Source organism: Phalacrocorax aristotelis, chromosome Z (assembly GCF_949628215.1).
Source record: "Phalacrocorax aristotelis chromosome Z, bGulAri2.1, whole genome shotgun sequence".
In the NCBI taxonomy this organism is placed as follows: domain Eukaryota; kingdom Metazoa; phylum Chordata; class Aves; order Suliformes; family Phalacrocoracidae; genus Phalacrocorax; species Phalacrocorax aristotelis.
Window position 1 is genome coordinate 70905848 of NC_134311.1, and position 18411 is coordinate 70924258.

The 18411-nt window shown below is 59.4% G+C and overlaps 2 protein-coding genes across 3 annotated transcripts; one reads left to right on the forward strand and one right to left on the reverse strand.

The window, feature by feature from the left end:
- Nucleotides 1–9650: 9650 nt before the first annotated feature.
- LOC142050387 (uncharacterized) lies at nucleotides 9651–12824 on the reverse strand. 2 transcript variants are annotated; one of them, XM_075079023.1, is made up of 8 exons: nucleotides 12217–12824; nucleotides 12021–12095; nucleotides 11827–11904; nucleotides 10819–10869; nucleotides 10704–10739; nucleotides 10566–10610; nucleotides 10229–10372; nucleotides 9651–10136 (listed from the first exon to the last, which is right to left on the reverse strand). In XM_075079023.1, exons 1-8 carry the CDS (start codon nucleotides 12551–12553, stop codon nucleotides 9799–9801), a joined length of 1104 nt encoding a protein of 367 aa, XP_074935124.1. In that variant the 5' UTR covers nucleotides 12554–12824; the 3' UTR covers nucleotides 9651–9798. The 2 variants fall into 2 exon arrangements, with proteins under 2 accessions (XP_074935124.1, XP_074935123.1); XM_075079022.1 differs by having other exon boundaries at nucleotides 10819–10872; nucleotides 12217–12819.
- An 839-nt stretch (nucleotides 12825–13663) lies between these two features.
- On the forward strand, nucleotides 13664–16898 carry LOC142050669 (killer cell lectin-like receptor subfamily G member 1). The gene is made up of 6 exons (XM_075079637.1): nucleotides 13664–13737; nucleotides 14183–14293; nucleotides 14801–14881; nucleotides 15545–15693; nucleotides 15957–16060; nucleotides 16567–16898. Exons 1-6 carry the CDS (start codon nucleotides 13689–13691, stop codon nucleotides 16760–16762), a joined length of 690 nt encoding a protein of 229 aa, XP_074935738.1. The 5' UTR covers nucleotides 13664–13688; the 3' UTR covers nucleotides 16763–16898.
- The last annotated feature ends 1513 nt before the right edge of the window (nucleotides 16899–18411 follow it).

An 18411-nucleotide genomic window follows, 5' to 3' on the forward strand; every position in this document is an offset into this window, starting at 1 on the left:
GCATCCCCCCCCAGCAGTAGCAGCCTTCAGGAACGAGGTGCTCAGCTTTAGCAACACAATGGAGCAACACACTGAGCACAGGGTGTGTGCACCAGCCCAGCGAGGGGTCCTGCACAAATGCACCCCAATTTCATCAAGATATCAGTGCTCCACGCACCATGCTTACCCCTCCCTCATTTCCCTGGCTCACTGGTGTAGGGCTGAAGTGCAAACCCACTGCTTCCCAACTTTGCATACACCCTACAATAACACAGCCTATCAAGCATGTGGTGGGATGCGCGTTCCCCTTGCAAGCAGCTGCACAGCCCCTGTCCTGCCCCATGGCAGACACTGTGGGGCAGCACATGCAGGCCTGGAGCCCCAAAGGGTCCTGGCAGAGGCGGGCATGGGTTTTAGTTGGCAGAGCTGCCCAGGGAAGCCTGGAGGAGCTATGCATGGGCTTCACTGGACTCTGTTTATCTGGGCTGCCAGGGCAGCTCAGTGCTCCCTCTCATATTAATTAAACCTGCAACTGTATTTTTCATCTCAAGGACAGGCCAAGCGGCCGACCACGCTGCCGGGGATGGAGCTCGGCCAGGCAGCAGTGGAGGGGATCCAGGCATTCTCTGCCAGCCCAGCTTGTCCCCAGGGGCCCATAGGCTGCCTGCTGAGAGCAGGGAATCTGCCTCCCCACTTCACCCCCAACTCCCAGCAGGGCAGAAACCCATCCCCCTGGCCAGGAGGCTGGCAAACCTTGGGGGGGATTGCAGTGCCATGCAAGTACAGGACATGCAGTCTTGTAGGACTGAAGGGTTTTTGCTCAGTGCTCCTGGCACCAAGCATGGTGAAGCTGCTGTTCTCCTGTGGGTCGTCCAGCACAGGGTGTGCAGCACTGTGTCTCCCACCAAGCCTGATTGGGAGCATGCTGGGACACACCATGGGAGACTCTGCATCCCCTCAGCCACCTCCCCTTTGTTGCAGGGTCAAGAGCACTGACCTGTCCAACCTACGAGGCTGGGTGAACTTTGCCAGTGTACTCCCCATGGTCCCCAGCCTTGGCCCTGTGGGGATGTGCCTGGGGTGAAGGCTGGACTCCGTCTTCCCTCCCTGCTCAGAGAGTTGGGGTGTCACACCCCCGCAGTGTAAACAGCCTTCCTGATGCTCCCTCCCTGCCTCTGCCAGGAACAGCAACCTTATAACCATGGCAACAGTGTCCCTATAACAACCAGGTACCTCTGACATCCCCATGGCAACCAACTCCCTGAACAGCTGGTGAAGAGCATTGCTTCCTTGGTGCCAGGGAGGGATGGGGGGGTTGAGCCCCACTAGGGCAGGTGGGGCTGCAGGAATGTGGGGATAGACACAGCTGGGAAAGGCTTTGGCCAGGTGCCTGGGGCAGCGCAAGCCTTCTTGGCCTCTGTCATGCCAGGGAGGCTGCAGGAGACTCAGGTGATGCAGGAAAAGGGGGTGGCCCTGGGGACAGCATTGCCCCAGCTCAGCCTCTTGCATCTCAGCCCTGTCCTGCCCACTGGGCTGTCAGTGCCATCAGGCCTGCATTCCCTGTTCCAATACATGCTCCCTGGAAATGCATATCCCAAAGGTTGGTACCATGCTTCATCCCACAACCTCCTCCCACCCCTGACTCCCACTGCAGCTCTCCCCCCTGCCCACAGCCTGCCCTCCCTGCAGGGCTGTCGGGCCCTCCCACCACTGCCTGCCCATGTCTGCCAGGCCAGACTCACCAGACAACAGCCCTGACGCAGGTTGTCGTTGCAGACGGCAATTGCATGCTATGCAACTTTAATGTGTCAGGCCTGAATTATTGAGCCCTGCAGCGGGCTGCGTGTGTGCAGGCAGGACCCATCATCCCTCCTCCTCTCCATGCCCACCCACGCACAGGCTGGGGGCCTGTGAGGTGCCAGTTGCAGGGTGGCTGTCAGTGCCACCAGCTCAGTCACTGGGGGGTTGGTGGCTCCTGAGCAGGGCATTATCTCTGCAGGGCGCAGGGACAGGTGTGTAGGGAAGGATGTGCAATTCTGCTCTATCCCCACCTTAGCATTTTCTTCCTGCATCCTCAAAAAACCCCATGGCCAGAGGCAGCAGATCCTCCGCTGATGCCCTGGGAGGTCCTCGCCTCCCCTCCTGCTCTCCCTGCTGCCAGGCCCCAGCAAGACGAAGCCTTTCCACTGCAGCTGAGGTAAATCCCACCATGGGTGTAGCCAGAGCTTGCTCCCCGGCTGGGCACGGCTGTCACTGTGCCACTCTGGGGATGATTAAAGGCTGGGAGAATGGCCTGACTGCTCTCTTCTTTTGCAATTTGCCCAGCGCATCCTCCAGCCACTTGATGATTTTCTCATCAGAGTAGCAATCCTTGACCGCCCTCCCCGTGCAGACCCATCCATCACTCCTGGCTGGCACCACTACACAGATCACAGGCACTGGAGCCGCCTACCCTGCTCTGTCCCTGGCTGTCCCTCAGCCCTGCAGACAGCTGCCCTGCCATGACCAGCCTGGGGTGAGCAGCTCCGAGCTGATGCAAAAGGACCTTGTTTCCCCTGGAGCAATCCACGTGGAGTCTGCTTGCTCATCCCTCCCTCTTCCCCATCCCCTAGCCCTGTGTCTCACCCTCCCCGCTGCCATCCCCAGCCCTCATCCCATATCAGGTACCCCTCAAGGCTTCAGCCCCAGTCTGCAGGGTGCTGGGCAAGGGCCAACTGGGAACCAGGCATCTGCAAGTGGGAGATACAGCTACAGATGGAGCAAGCCCAGCCCCAACGTATGCTCCTGCATTGCTCCTGCCATGGGGCATCTCTCCAGGTCCCTGCTCCAGGGCAGCACCATGCCATGGGTACCTCTCCCATGCAACTGGGACAGAGCTGGGCATGAAAAGCCAGCCCAGAGCAGGGACAAGTAGCTTGGAGATGGACCCAGGGCATCAGGAACCAGCATTGCCCAGCAGCACCCTGTGCCAAAACACCAGGAGATGTAAGAAAGCAGCAGGATGGCAGGGCATGCCTGGTTTTGCATGAGGGTATGGATGCAGGGGCTACAGGGATAAGGGACAAATTGCTTAGCTCTACCTACAGGGACCGGAGCATCGCAGTGGGATTATGTAAAGGGACAAACAGCAACTGCCATGGTCGCATGGCCGGAGGGAAGCAGTGGACAGGGAAGGGGGACATTGTGACATGGGAGGCCAGGCAAATGTGGTGGTGATGTAAAGCACCATGATTTTTAGCCGCTGGTAACTGAGTTTCTTGGAGAGGCTGGTGGGGGAACCTGCAGGGGGGCTGGACTTGGGTCTTTATCCCTAACAATTTAGAAGAAGGCTGCTGAAGAGCTGCTCTGCTGAGCAGAAAAGCCACTTGAATTGTGCTTAACTTCATCAAGAGAACTGCATAGAAATCAGGGAGCTTGCTAAAAGAAATTAATAGAGCAGCCAGGAGGGCAGAGCGCCTGCAGACAGCATGAGAATTACTCAGAGCAGCATGCTGGAGACTTCCAGTAAATGAACACGTCCTTTAACAAGATTTGCAGGGCCAGTGTGGCTGAGGAGCAGAGCGGAGCGGGCGAACGGGTGGAAAAGGTCATTCCTCAAGGAGGGGACCTGTGTCAAAATGAAGAGCACAGGAAAGAGGATGAAGTTACATGGAAAACCAGAGGAAAACAACCCCCAAAAAGGCTTTGAGGAAGATCTTGGCAACAGCATAAAATGGCGGATAATGTTTCAATGCCAACTTTGAGGCGTTGCTGTAGCAATGAGACTTCTTTGGTGTCTGGGGGGGTGCACCAGAGTGCTGCGACCTGGACCTATCCCCTTCGGATGAAACTTGGGGTAGGACCTACATGTCCTGCAAGCCCTTGCCTTTTGTGTTAGGACAAGAAAGTCAAGCATTCCTAGCCTGGGAGCAGACACCCAGGGCCCATATATCAACACCGAGGGATACTGCTGAAGGAGCAGCCTTGGCACGTCATGGCCGGTGAGCGTCTCCTGCGGGCTGCGATTGCAAGAACAAAGTCTACAAGTACAAAGTGCAGCTGCGCTCGCTGTCAAGTGGTAGGAAATTAAGGCAGTTACTCTCGTGAGAAATCAGCCTCGCACCAACAGAAATCAAACTGTTATACCAAATGCAATCCTGGATAAATTTATCTTAAGAAGCAAGCCTGCAGAGGAAGATAAAACCGTGTTAGCAGAGGCTGAGAACATTTTCTATGGGATGCAAAGCCACTGTTCCCTTTATGGCTTGCAGATTAAAGTTTTCTCATAAAAACCATTCCCCCCACTCAAATACCACCACTAAAATTTCCCTTGAGAGAACCAAGTGCTAAGCAATATGTTGTTATGTATGAACAGTGCTCTCAATGGAAGCTGTATTAAAGAAATAACATTGAACCTTCCTGTTGGAGTGTGAGTTGTGCCTACACCAAGGGGAATATTACAGTTTATTCTTACTTTATATAAAGATGCTTCACCACCTCTAGGGCTGAAACCCAGGGCCCCATATTTCAAGGAGGAGTATTTTGGCTAAAATTAAATGGACTTGGAACAAGTGCAATTCAAAGGCTCCTAGCTCAGCAGGAGGGGAGGTAGGTTCTGGTGGGCTCTGGGACGCCGAGTCTTCTCAAGGAGCTTTGCCCCAGGGCTTGCCTGCAGTCAGCAAATCTCCTGCCAGCACAGCTACAAATCCCAGACAAGCCCATGAGGATTGTTGTTCTAATTAACTAATGAAGGCGCCTCCTGCAGGGAAGATGGATAATCTGAGCTGGAGGTTTCCTCCTGGTCTGGGGAGGGTACCTGGAGCAGCACACAGCTCCTCTTGAGGGACCCCATAAGCATTAGTACACCCCAAGGAAGAGGGTGCAGTCCCTGCTGCAGGGAGGTGCCAAGTGCTCTCAGACACTAAGCATCTCTCTGCACCCTGCCTTCAACTGAAGTTCAGTCTCAGACCCCAGGTGTGCTTTGTTTCAGGGCTGCCTTCAAAATCCTGCCCGACCCCACCCTCTGCCCGGTGGGTCTGAAGGCAGCTTGGCTGCTTTCACCCCTGAGTCTTCACTTGTGGCTCATCCTGTCTGCTGCAACACAGAGTTTTCTTCAGACAAATCACATGAAAAAAACTAATGTGTGATGAGGGTGAGGTCCGTGCAGGATCTTCCGAGCCACAGCCAGGTGCAGTACAAGGAGGATCCACTTCAAAGGGGGGAGCCGCTTCATTAAAAAAGTGAAGAAGGGCTTTTGACATGAAGATAAACATCCTGATATGCTTCAAAGCAGTTTCCTCTCCTTGTCCTTAGATACCCTCTCCCACTTCACTTAGTTCTGGATTTTGGAGTTATACTTCTGCCTAATCCATCCTGTGCTGTATCCCAGCTGGGAGGTTGTTTGGAGGGGCAGATGCTGGGTGCTGCTTTGCAGCATGTAAGACCTTCAGGGCATGACCATGAACCCAAATACTCTATCATTGCCTCCCATCCCACTTATGAAGAGTTAAGAGTTGCTGGTGAAAATGACTCTGTTTCCGCAACATGGTTTTAAAAGAAAGTGCAATAGAGAAGTGCCTGAGGGCTGGCTGGGGTGCCTCTTTGCCCAGAGGTGTCCATCCCTCTGGACACCCCACTAGCAGAGGCTGCAGACCCATCTCTGGCAGCAGATTGGGCATTCAGCAGCCTGGGAGAAAGCACTGCGGTGCAAATGCCGACCACTTGCACAGGGAAAGATGTGAGGAGGTAGGAGCAGTGTGTGCATGGGGTGCTTGTGGGAGTCACGCTGCACCCCAGTTTACCCCATGGTAAACCTCTCCTTCAGCATTTGGAGTCAATGAGAAGGATTTTGCAAGGCTCAAGAGCCAGGGTACTGTTCCTAACGCCAACACTCTGTGCTTTTGCTGTGACGGGGGCTTTAGCAGCACGGCCATCAGAGTTGAGCTGTAGGCTGATACGTGGCCAGGGGGTCTGTGTGCCCCTCGCCAGGTCACCCCCTGGGCTTGGGGTGGACCCTTTGGTGCAGAAAAGGGAAGAGGAGGGGCTGGTGCAGTGGGGAAGACACAGGGCTGAGCAGCCAGAGCAGGCAACCACAGGACACAGCCGGAAGCTGCTTGGGGCAGTCGTTTGGGTCATGCTACTGGTACCTCTGCTTTGTGGGAAGGGACCAGGCTCCAGTGGGCACACAGCATCGCCTCCAGGCACTGCGTGCTGGTGAAGGCTGGGAGAGGGGAACAGGGACAAAGGGGTCACTGCCTGCTCCACTGGCACGTGAAAACATGTTATTGTTTCAGTTCCTCCAGACATTATATATAGACTCTGGCCTGGGGCAGGCCACGCAGGAAGGAGAGGATCAGGAGAGTGGTGCAGCTTTGACTTGTTCCAGAGGAGGATAAATCCAGGAACAAAATCTTCCCCGGGCCTCCACTACCCCAGGGGTCTGCTCTTGCCACCCTGGTGGTCGCATGGCTTTTGGGGTGCAGGGGGAGCTGCTCGGTGTGCTGCTGCTGCCTGGTCTTCTGGGGTGGAGGGGGAAGGAGCCGTATGTCCTGGCTGCCCAGAGCAGGACCTTCATGGTCTCTGGGCCACCAGGCGGCAGCACTGAAAGCCTGCTGATATCTGCTGCTGCTTTTACCTCCATTTCCAGCCTGGAGAAGGCCTTGGCATGCCCCAAAAGGAGCCTGCCTTTCTCTCCCCAGGCTTGCCCTGTGTCCTCCTGGCTGTCACCCCAGCCCTTGCAAATGTGGGCACATTGCCTGTGTCTGGAGCAGGAGGGATCTCACCAGGCACGGGGGTTGTTTCAGATGGACAGCCCCAGGAACTGCCAATGGCTTTGGCTATCTCAGACACTTCCCCTCCTGTGTTCCCTCAGTGCCAGCCCCTGTTCCCCTTTCTGAAAAGATCCGGTGCCTGCGTCCCAAGGCTGGGGTCTTGCTGGGAAGGGGCTGGTGTCCAGCCCTGCCCCACTGCCCCTCTGGCAGCCCCTGTGCCCAAGCCACAGAGGGGGATGGGATGGGGACAGAGGGCACCCCAAGCTGTGCTGCATGGAGTGCTTTTGGGGCAGGGAAAGGAGCAGAGGGCACAGTTTGAGTGCCACAGCATGCCCCTGGCTGGATGCCCCCACACCTGTGCAGCAGCCCACTCCACACACCCCTGCACCGGAGGCGGGTGTGAAGCAGACCACTGGGGTGGGCTCACCCCCTTGCACTGAGGGGTGCCCCTCTGTTCTGTTGTGGGGGAAAGCTGGGGGGTGGGCGATGCTTCAGCCCTGGAGCAGGCTGGACTGGGCTGGGGGCTGAGACCCTCCAGGAGCCCCAGGGGCTGCCCTGGGCCACCCCACCCTGGGGACCTGATTCCACAGGGGGATCCCCCTCCTGTGATGTCATGGGGGAGCCCCTTGCCCTTGCCCGACCCCTCCCTGCTGCACCTGACTACTGCCCCACTGCACCCCCTCCCCAGCCCCACCACTGCCCTACTGCACCCCACTGCACCCTCACCACACCCCCGCGCACCCCATTGCATGCTCAGTCTAAACCTCCCAGCTCCTGCTACTGTGCTGCGAATGCCACCCCATGCACCCCGATCTGCAACCCGCAGAGCACCCCACTGCAGGCCCTGCTGCAATGCCACTCTCAGCAGCCAGCCCCCTGCTGCACCCCATCCCAAGGCACCCCTCACATCAGTTCACCTCTAGATGGGGACCTCCCCCCTCTCTGTGCAGAGGAATGGCCTGCCCCACTGCACTGGCACCCCCAGGGCTCAGGGAATGGGTGCCATGGTGGCTCAGGGCTGGAGGGAGGAGGCTGCAGCCTCCGGTGGGGAGCACAGCAGGACAGCAGGGAGCAAGGCAGGGTGGTGGGGAGCATGGTGGGATAATGGGCATCACAGCAGGATGGTGGAAAGCTCAGTGGGATGATGGGGATCATGTCAGGATCGTGGGGAGCACAGAATTATGACAGGGAGCATGGCAGGGTGGCGAGGAGCGTGGGCATCAATAACCTAGAGGTGCCCTCCCATTGCAACTGTACTGGTTGCAAGCGGCAGGGCTCAGGGAGGGAGATACCACCTTTCTCCTACCTTTGCCCACCCCAATCAACCCCTGGGAGGGAAAGCCAGGGTAAACCTGTTTGCAGGCAGTGGCCCCACCACCCTGAGGCTTGGGCCCTGAGCTGCTGGCCAGCAGCCAGCCACTTTGTGCTTCTTGCTCAGGCGCGCAGAGGAGGGTTTGTGTGTGGCTATGGGAGCACCGTTGCCACTGGCACTGACCCCACTCCCAGTAGCCCCCATGGGCCCCATCTCCCTACCCATTGCATCATGGGACTGGTGTGCCCCCGCAACACGGCCCTTCTTTCTGACCCCAGGCATGCAGCAGGTGTGAGATAAGGGACGGTGCTGTGAAAGGTAATGGGCTTTCCCAGCACTGCTCGCCCACGCTTCTCCCCAGCCAGATGCTGGCTGGGCTGCGACGTTGCTGCTTTCTGGTGCTGTAGCACCTACTGGCCCTGGCCGCCTTGCTGGTGGCCCCATTAGCCATGGCCCTGGCTCCTCTCCCTGGCTTGGCCACACGTGGGGTGCTCCAGCTGGCTGGCAAGTCCTTCTCATCCTGGTGACGCCTGTGGTGGGCCATGAGAAGGCTCTGCACATCATCTGGAGGATCTTGCATGCCCTAGCAAGCCCCTGGCAGACGGTGTTTCTGGTGGGGCAGACATTCGAGGCAGCAGTGGGCTGCGGTGTGCAGCGGGAAGGGCAGGAGTTCAAGGACATCCTGCTGGGGAGGTACAGGGACATGTACTGCAACCTCACCCTGGAGGTCATGCACGGCATCGAAGCAGTGCTGGCCCCACTTCACCAAGATGAATGACGACGCTTTGACATGGACTGATTGCCCGCCTTGGCTGGGCTTGACCTGGCATGGACCAGCCTCTATGTGTGGTCCCTCTTCTCCTGGGAGAAGCAGCAGGTCATCTACCATTAGCAAGTGGCATATGTCACGGCAGGGTACTGTTCTGACGTCAACCTGCCCTATGCCAGCAGAACCGGCTACATCTTCTCCCTGGATGTGGCCAAGAGATCCTGGAGGTAGCTGGCATGTCTGCCCCATCCACATGGAGGATGTGGGCATCCTGGCAGAGGTGGCAGCAGTACAGTCAAGAGCCAGTGACCACTTTGCCAAGCATAATGTGACATGGTGCATCTGCAACTACACTCCCTGATGGTGACCCGTGTCCTGAGCCTGAGGGCGCAAGAAGGGGCTCATTGTAGCACGCTGCAAGCCTACAGCCCCAGCTGCAACAGCCCCAGCTTGGCCGTTGGAAGTGACCTACCAAGGAGCTGGGGACTAAGGGGCCACAGCCGCAGCATGCACTGCCTCCCCACCCCAAGTGCCACCCAGCACCACCTTCCCTTGCAGAAGGATGCAGCCCTTGCCCCAGCTGGGTCCCCTGCATTCCCCAGCCCCAGCAGCAGCCCTGCTCCCCCCTGCAGCCCAGTAGCAGGTCCTCTGGGCTGGGATCCTGCCAGCCCCAGGCATGGCTACAAGCTATCGGGGAGCAGGCAGGGGCATAGAAAATACATCTGCCCCAATGTGTGTGGCCTGGAGTTTCTCGGAGGCTCTAAATAGTCGAGTTCCCCTTCTGCTCATCTCGAAAGTGAGAAGGGGAAGGTCCCCTGGAGAGGGGGAAAGAATCAGTTGATTGTTGTTGCTGGTACAAAAGCTATTTTTAATTTTATTAAAATGCGTCTCTTCTATAAACTTCCAAAATATCTGGGGCCTCTGCTATAAAGATTTGTGCCACATTTGTGTAGCGAAGCAGTTGCCTCTGGGGCCAGGAACAGTGGCACTCATGGGGGCGTGCAGCCGGCAGCAGGGGACACCCGAGGCTCCTCTTTGTGATCTGGGGAGGTGTGGGGAGAGCTGGAGGAACAGGGCATCCCAGGGCTGTCCTCGTAAAGGGGCATGTGGGGGACATAGTGGCTGAGGGGGCCAAGGTGGGTCTGCGGCCGGAGCAAGAGCTGATGCAGGGTCTCGCCCACCTGCACCAGGCTGTGGGAGAGGAGGTGGAGGTGGGAGACTGTGTCGCTGGCCAGGCTCTCCAGCAGCGCCTGCTGCTGCCGCGATGTCTGCAGGATCTGCACCAGCAGCTGCTGGACGCTCTGGAGCAAGCCTGCCACGCTGGACCCTGCAGTGAGAGGGGGGTCAGTGGCAGCAAAACCTTACTATGGCTCCGAGAGCCCCCTGTGAGGCCGTCAGGAAGCTGCAGGGAGGACCCACCATGCAGGCTTGCATCTGATGCCTCTTCACCCGCTGCTGGCTGCTCACTCATGGCAGCTGTCCCAGGGGAGCCCGGGGCTGTGGTGGCCACTCGCAGCGCTTGGTTTCCTCTTCCCATCCCCAGGGACATCTCACCAGGAAAACCTGACACAATGGTTTGGCATGGAGGGAGCAACCAGGGCACTGGAGCCACCCAAGCCCCATGCTCAGCCTGACCCTGCTGCAGAGCCCTGGGTGGGCACTGCCTGTGGGAGCCTCTGCCCTCTGTCCCCATGGGCAGGACAGGACAGAGCTGACCCCCAAGCAGCGGGACTTGCTTGAAGCTGCAGCCCCTTACCAGCCTTTTGCTCAGCTCTTTCCTGCTTCAGGGTGGTGTCACAGCCTGGAAAGAGAGCAAGAGCAGACACAGCCTGTGAGCTGTGGCTGCCTTCTGCCCCAGGATGCATAAGCATTGTCATCTGGGCACGGTACTCACCCAGGAGGGGAAGGGGAGGGAAGCAGCATCCAGCGTCTGCAACGAGAACCATATCAGACCCTGCTTACAGGGCTGAGAGGGTTTACCAGGCCAAGCGGGGCAAGGAAAGCCTTACGTGGCACAGAGGGGGGAGCGGGTGGCACTCCAGCGATGCGGTCCCCACTGGCTGCTGGGAGAGAGCAGAGAGGAGAGATGTGCCTTCTGATGGGACCTGCTGAGGGATCACCACCAGCCCGGGTTCTGCCCGGCTTGCCCCAGCCAGCCCCGCAGCCCGACATGCCCTAGCCACAGCTCCACAGCACCCTGCAGGGCCCCAAAGCGCTTCACAAGCTAGATACAAAAGCAGGAGTCACTCACCCACCACTGCAATGCAGCCACCTCTGGGCTGGAAGGCAGCAGAGGCGTAGCAGCGCGCAGCAACGCTACACACAGATTAGGACTGGAAGTGAAGGAGAATCCCACATCCACTTGAAACTGCAGGGGGAATTTAGGGAGATAGAATGTAATTACCCAGTGTGGATGCTGGCTGGGGCGCCCACGCAAACTAGACCCAGGGACGTATTCTGCATCACCTCAGTGCCAAATCCCTGGGCGTGTGCATAGCAAGGGGGGTGCAGGATCCTCCCCTGGGTGCGCTGCAGGGCAGGGGAGCTACAGGCACCTCTGGCCCTCACACCCAGTCCTAACTCATCCGAAGCTTTACAGTGTTACTGAGGAAGGGGGGAACCAGGACCTACTGAAGGAAGGGGAGTCACATGCCCTGCAGTGCTGCACAGCCGCAAGACCCCCTGGGCTGGATTTGGGCCACTGTCCCTTAGAGACCTTGGGCCCCATGACTTGCCCTGGGGCAGCCAGCAGCCTTGCCATGCCATCAGGCTGGGTGAGAGCCAGGGCCCGCTCCTGCCCCATCCCAGCCATCCCCATCCCCCCAGGCTCTGGGGCTATCTTGGAGCCAAAGCCTCTGGAGAGAGAAGTCCCAATATCCACATTGGTGAGCATCCCTGCTGAGGGACTCATGATGGGCCTCCCAACCCTCTAAGCCCCCTGTTCCCATCATGCTGGCAGGGCTTGCGCTGGAGCCGTGGCTGTGCAGCCCGGTGCAGCGGGGCAGACCGGTACTTACGGCTCTCTGGCTTGTCCTTCGTACACTGCAGTAATGGGGACAGCAGCACGCCTGGGGCGTCCCTGCCAACATCGTCCTCTGCGGAAGGAGGGTGAGGGAGTGCAGAAAAGAGCTTCAGTAACCAGGAGACGAGGGGTCCCTGCCTCCCCTCAGCTGGTACAAGGCCCACTCCAGCTGCCTGAGCCTACGGGTACCTGGCGGCTCTGGTGAGGATGGGGAGTGGGTGGGAAGGGCTGACCTGCGCTTTCTGGGGGGCAGCTTCACCATGTCTAGAGGAAGAGAAAGAAACTGTCAAGGGACCCTGGGTGGCCATGCAGCACCAGTGCTCCCTCATCAGTACCCCAGACCCAGCCACCCTGCCAAGCCCACCCACCCATGCCCAGCACCCACCTGGCATCCTTCGCTCACCAAAGACGGGCCGCCCAGCCGCCTTCCAGATGCTCTTCATGGCTCGGTAGTGTGGGGGCAAGCGGGGCGAGTGGCAGCCAGCCCTCCGGCGTGTTTCCCTCTCCGAGTGGAAAGCCTGCTTAAGCGCCTTCCACTTGGAGCGGCACTGGGCCACGCTGCGCCCGTAGCCGGCTGCCGCCAGCCCCCGAGAGATCTCCCGCCACAGCGCCTCATTGGGTCGCGACGTGGAGGCCATGAGCAGGGCGGCCTCCCCCGAGCCCCCCACCAGCGCCAGGAGGCTGCTGACCTCCGCCTGCGTCCAGGCTCGCCCGCGGGGCATGGTGCCGGCGTGAGGGTGGGTGCCGGGGGAAAGCCGGGCCCGGGGCCGGTGGTGAGGCTGGGATGGGCAGGACCCAGCCCCGAGACTCGGCCGCCCGCTCCCGAGGGCGCACCGGGAGTCCGCAGCGCCGGGAGCCGCACCGGGGGCCGCACCGGGGATAGTCGGGAACCGCACCGGCGGTCGAACCGGGGGCCGCACCGGGGGCCGCACGGCGGATCGCCGGGGGCCGCACCGGCGGTCGCACCGGGAGCTGCACCGAGCGCCCCTGCGCTGCACCGGGCGGTGCGCCGGGCGCTGCCGGGAGTCGCCGGGAGCCGCACCGAGCATGTGCAGCCCCGGGAGGAGCCTCTGGGAAACGTAGTCCTGGCCGAGCCACCCAGCCCACTTCATCACCCGCCAGCGCAGTGCAGGGGGTCGGTGCCTGCCCGCAGGTATCCCCGCTGCTGCCTTGCCTGCCCTGCCTGGCCGTCGGGGCGGAGGTGCGGGGTGCCGCCGGCAGCCCGGGGCAGGACCAACGCTGGAGGGGCTGGGGGACTCTGCCCCTCACCCCCGAGGGTGCCCTCAAGGCTCCGGGAGAGAAAGGAACACGCCAGCCCCCCTGCTTTCCAAGGCTGAGACGCAGCTGCAGCCCCATGCAAAAAAGGTGGCAGAAACCACTTCTGAGCAAACATCCCGTGGCCTTGCTGCTTCGAGAGCGCAGCACAGAGCATGGGGAAGTGGACAGGGCCCTGTGTCCTGCTCCCCGGGGGTGACCAGGTCCCCTGCACAGTCCCTAAAACAGATCTACCGAGCACTGAGGGGTTGGGGCAAGCAGAGCAGCCTCGACACGGCTGCCCAGCGCAGCCCTGGCCTCACATCTAAGCTAGCAGCCCTCCTCACTACGTGCTGTCCCAAAGCCAGGGGTGTGGGGTTCCCTCATGCTGGTGGTAATGCCTGCGTGCTGGCCTGGCTGCGGCTCTCCCTTGTCCTGGTTGCAGGCAGCACCACGAGCCTCCAGGGTTGTGGCCCAGGTGGTGCCTCTGGGGACACCACCAGGAAATGATACTTGCCATTTTGCATCACACCCAGCTGACAAAGGGGGCTGGAAGGGGGTTGCCACTTCCCCCGTGTGGTGCAGTGAGAGACTGAAGAAGGGATGGAAGAGGGGGTCACATACGCCGATCTGCGCTTGCCCCCCACACCAGGTAATGTCATGCTGCTCCCTGCCCCTGGCACCCCAACCTTCCTGGCAGGTTCCCTGCCCTCCTGCATCCCCCTGCTCTCTGCTGGGCTATTTCCCCAGCCCTGCTCCCCCTGCTCCCTCCTTTTGGGTGTCTCCAGCCCCATTGCAGACTGCCTCCCCTTGGGGCAGCAGGCAGGAAGGGTTCAAGGGCAGTGGATGCCCACTGCACCCCAGTGCCACAGTGCACACAGGCATCCCCTGCTCTGCTTTATGCCCTATACCAAGCACTATCTGCAGGGAAACAACTTCTAGGAGGGTCAAGGGGCTGCAAAAGGGCTCACCCTCAGTTTTCCTGGCCTCCCCTGCTGCCTGCTGAGATCCTGCCCAGGGTTCACAGACCTTTCCTGGCTGGTGGCTCTCCACTGCTCCCACTGAGCCCTAACACCCAGGCTAACTCCCCTTCTCAGCTCCTCAGCAGCCGGTGCGACTGCCCTGGTGCTGGGCAGCCCTCAGCCTGGCTGTCCTGTCCCTGCTGCTCCTCCTGGCACAAATCATCCTTGCCGGCTTGAGCTTCCACTGTGAGTATCTGCTTGTGTACAGACCTGTTTGGCCAGGGTCCTGGGATCGGGGTTGGCACCATGGGGCCCGTGTACCAACAGGCAGAGCTGCAGCTTGCCCACAGAGCTGGGCCCTCCTGCTTGGGTCCACAGATGTTGCAGTTTCTGGGGCAAGCAGGGAAATTGATGAGGCAAGACCTCACCTGGGAGAGGAAGGTGGGGGGGCAGTGTGGGCTCAGGGGTGGTGCTGGGGCATCCCCACCGTCCCATGGCAATGAACTGAAGACAGGAAGGAGAGCAGTGACACTGAAATCAAAAGGCAGAAGCACTTTCCCCGAAAGCCTGTCATGTGACGGGCTCCAAAGCACAGCAGAAACTGCAAAGACGTTCACATGCTTGGCTGGCAGGTCGTCTAAAGGGGGGATGCCCTCAGGTGGAGCTATGGGGCTGTCCTGTGGGAGAGGGCACTGGGTTCTTCTGGGAGCAGGAGCCCAGGGTTGGTGGAGACACTCCTGTGTGATTCTGTAGATTTAGGACAACAGGCTAGCTGTACCCATGGTCCCTGGAGCATGGAGGAGAGCCTCAGCTATGGACAAAAGACACTGCAAGGTAAGAGAGCCCAGCAGGCTCCTGGGTGAAGTTTGGAGAGGGCCTGGCTGCTCCTTTCAGGAGGCAGGATCTGTCTCTACTCCAGAACATGCCCCAGGCCAAGTCTTCCTTCACCCTTGCTGCCTGTCCCCTGGCTCATGGCATGGAGGGCTGCCTCAGTGCTGCTGAACAGGCTGCACTGCTGGAACCCCTTTGGAAGAGATGACCCCAGTGCAGCTCAGCGTCACCTGGGCATGCCACCAGCACCAGGCTCATAGCTGCCACGAGTATCCGTGTGCCAGACAGCATCGGGTGCTCATCTTTCGACTAGTCTCTGGTGAAGCTGAAATCTTGACTGCAATCTCAGGACTTTGCGAATGGTGTTTGTAACACACTCCCAAACCTGGAGCTCCCCTCCCCGACCAACTTGCCTGATGCCAGCACATTCATGTAAACAACTCGTGTCCCCTGGGGTTCCCACTGGGGCTGTGATATAGGAACTGGGCTCCAGGGTAAGAGCAAGCAGAGAGTCCTCTCTGTGGGGCAGCCATAGGAGTACATTGGTTTGGTTGGCACCCTGGTTGCCCCTTGTCACCTTCCTGTCCCCTGGGCTGGGGGCTAGTGGCAGTCCCTGCTGGCTGCCCTGTCCCAGCTGCTCCTGCAGGCTGAGTTTCTGGTGTGCAGGGCAATGCCAGTTCTGCCCAGCTGGCTGGATCTGGGATGCGGGGCGGTGCTACTACTTCTCCTCTGCCAGAAAGACCTGGGAGCAGAGCAGAGATGACTGCTGCTCCAGGCGAGCACAGCTGGTCACCATTCAAGGCAACACCACCCTGGTGAGTGCACCTAGCCTGACCTGTCCAACTCCCTGTGGGCATTGGGCTGCATTGGCGACCACCTCAAGGTCCCTCAGCTGTCACCCAGCCACCACCAGCACCATCTCAGCTCGCTGGCTCTGGCCCATGTCCCCAAAGCCCAGCCAAGCCTCCGGGCAGGGAGCTGGCGATGCTGTGCCTATACTGCACAGCCCCTATCACTAACTGCATGGCTGGGGCTGGGTGTCCCTCAGGGAGCTCATGTGGGTCCTCTCCTGTGCTAGGCTTTCCTGGTGCGCACAGCCAACAGGGAGATCTTTCACGTGGGGCTGAAGCGGGATGGCTACAGATCTGACTGGAAGTGGCTGGACGGCACTGCACTGAAGGGGTGAGGCTGTCAGCTTGTCCCCAGCTGGGGCTTGGGAAGTGACAGGGGGACAAGCAGCCTACTGGCATGCAGGGATGTGGTCCACATTTTGGCCACCTGTCATCTTCCCAGGGCTCCACTGGGGCATTTTAGGGAAGGGAAGATTGCAGGTGCCTGACCCTCGTGCCCACACCCTGCCTGGGTGAGGGGCTGGTGGGGTCCCCCAAAAGAAGATTACTGTGCTTTGCTTGGTGCAGCTGGTGCTGAGTCCTGCTGGGAGGGACCTGAGGGTGCTGTGTGCATGATGGGGCTGGGGGCTGCATGTCAAACAGGCAGGGGTAGGAGATCAGAGCATGTGTCCTAATTGGGAGGAGGGTGGCAGGGGGCAGTGCTCCATGGTGAGGGTGAGCTTTGCCCCCACAGCATCTCTCTGCCGGCTCTGGTCCCTGACTGGAGGAGGTGCTGATGGGACAACTGCAAGTCCGTCCTCCCTGCCCATCCCATCTCAGCCCTCTCTCTCCCTGCAGGCTCTTCTCAATCCAGCGCTACACCAGCTCTTTCTCTGCCTGTGGCAGGGTGTCAGGCTCCGGACTATCAGGTGGTCTGTGCAAGGATGTCCTTGGCTGGGTCTGCGAGCAGGATGCAGCCACCCTGCAGTGGCTCCGGTCCACACCCCCTGCCTTGCTCTGGGGAAACACCACCTACACTTGTGTGGGGCCCTGATGACCTCCAGCCTGTCCCACCACCCTGTTCCCTGCCCGACTCCAGTGCATGGGAATCCACGGGTGCCACTACACCCTCACTCAGACCTATTTTCCCCCTGGATCTCTGCACCTTGCCAATAAACGCTGGCACTTGGATGCTGTGGCTGGCTTTGGGGGATGAGGGTGGTGGGGTGAAGGTGCATGCTCAAGTTCACTGACTCACTCATATGACTGCCTGATGGTCAATAGCAGCTGCTGCGGCACTGAAGCAAGTGGCTGAGAGCCATCTTTGACCCAGGTGTCCTCATGGCCTGATGGCACGTGGAGCAGCTCCTGTGAGGCTGGAGCAGGTTTCCCCAGAGCTCTGGGATTCCTGATTGTGGTGGCTGCCTGGAGTTTATGCTTCTTTGGAAACGCAGCAGGAAGATGACACCTGCTTTGCCTTCCCTTCCCCAGACCACAACCCCAGCACTCGCAACATCTCCTCAGTCCCAACCTCCAGCTGCAAAGAATCTCAGAGGTCACTGTTGAAAGGCAGCTTTCAGAAAGGGTGCTGAGCTGGGGACCAGTTGGACATACCTCCGGACACAGCCATTTCCTGGGGACAGGACTGGAGGTGTGTAGGGGTGCTGGTCCTGCAAGGCCACTCTCCATCATCTCTGCAAGAGCAGGGGAAGTCCTTCATCACTGGAGAAAGGCAAAAATCGCACCCAACTTCAAAGGGGACAGGAAGGAGGTTAGAAAGCTAAAGGCTGAGCAGCTTCCACGCCATCCCCAGCAAGAAGGTGGAGCACGTCCTCCCAGGCACACAGTGGTCCAGGCCCAGGGAGGACATGGTGGTGGCTGGGGGGGAGCCAGGCAGCATTTACTAAGGGCAAGTGGCACCTGCCCAACCTGCCTGCCTGCTGATGTGGGAGCACTGGGGTGGGGACAAGGCGTGAGCAATGGGGGCCATTTATTGTGACACTTTGAGGTCTGGGACGTGGTTTCCCATGGTCTCCTTGCTGACAGAATGGGGATATGTGGCCAGAAAAAAGGGAGAAGAGCAAGAGGTCATGTTGCAATGTGGAAACCCTTTTTAGGTCTTAGGGCAAACATTTCTGCACAGCAGCAATGCTCAAACCCTGGAGCAGATAACAGAGACGGGCAACCTCCATCCTGGATGGGGCCAGCCTCAGAGCCACCTGTTCCCATACGGAAGCCATCACCACTCTCCTCCGCCCCAACGATTTGGATTGATTATCGGTACAATGAACCCTGAAGCTCTGTCCAGCACCCTACCCCTGAGCTGCACCCCACCACCGTCCCAGGGGACCTGAGCAGTTTCAGGGTGTGGAATGGGACAGGATGGTGGCCCCAAGGCTAAAGCAGGGCACCAGAGCCCATGGCTGTGCCATTCAGCTCCTGTCTGCCACACTTCACAGCAAACTTCTGCTTCTGCAGAAACCAGCCGCACATCTTTGCCCCCTGAGAGGGGGGGCAAGGGCAGAACAGCAGGAGCTGTCAGGGCCATTGGGGCAGCGAAAGGCACGGCAAATAAAGTCAGTGGAGAGATGACCTTATGCCTTCCCCCTCCCACACAGGGCTTGGGCTGGGCAGCAGCCTGTCTCCTGGTGCCTGCCCAGTCTGAGGAGGCCACAGCCAACATCCTCACTTTGCTCTGAGGCT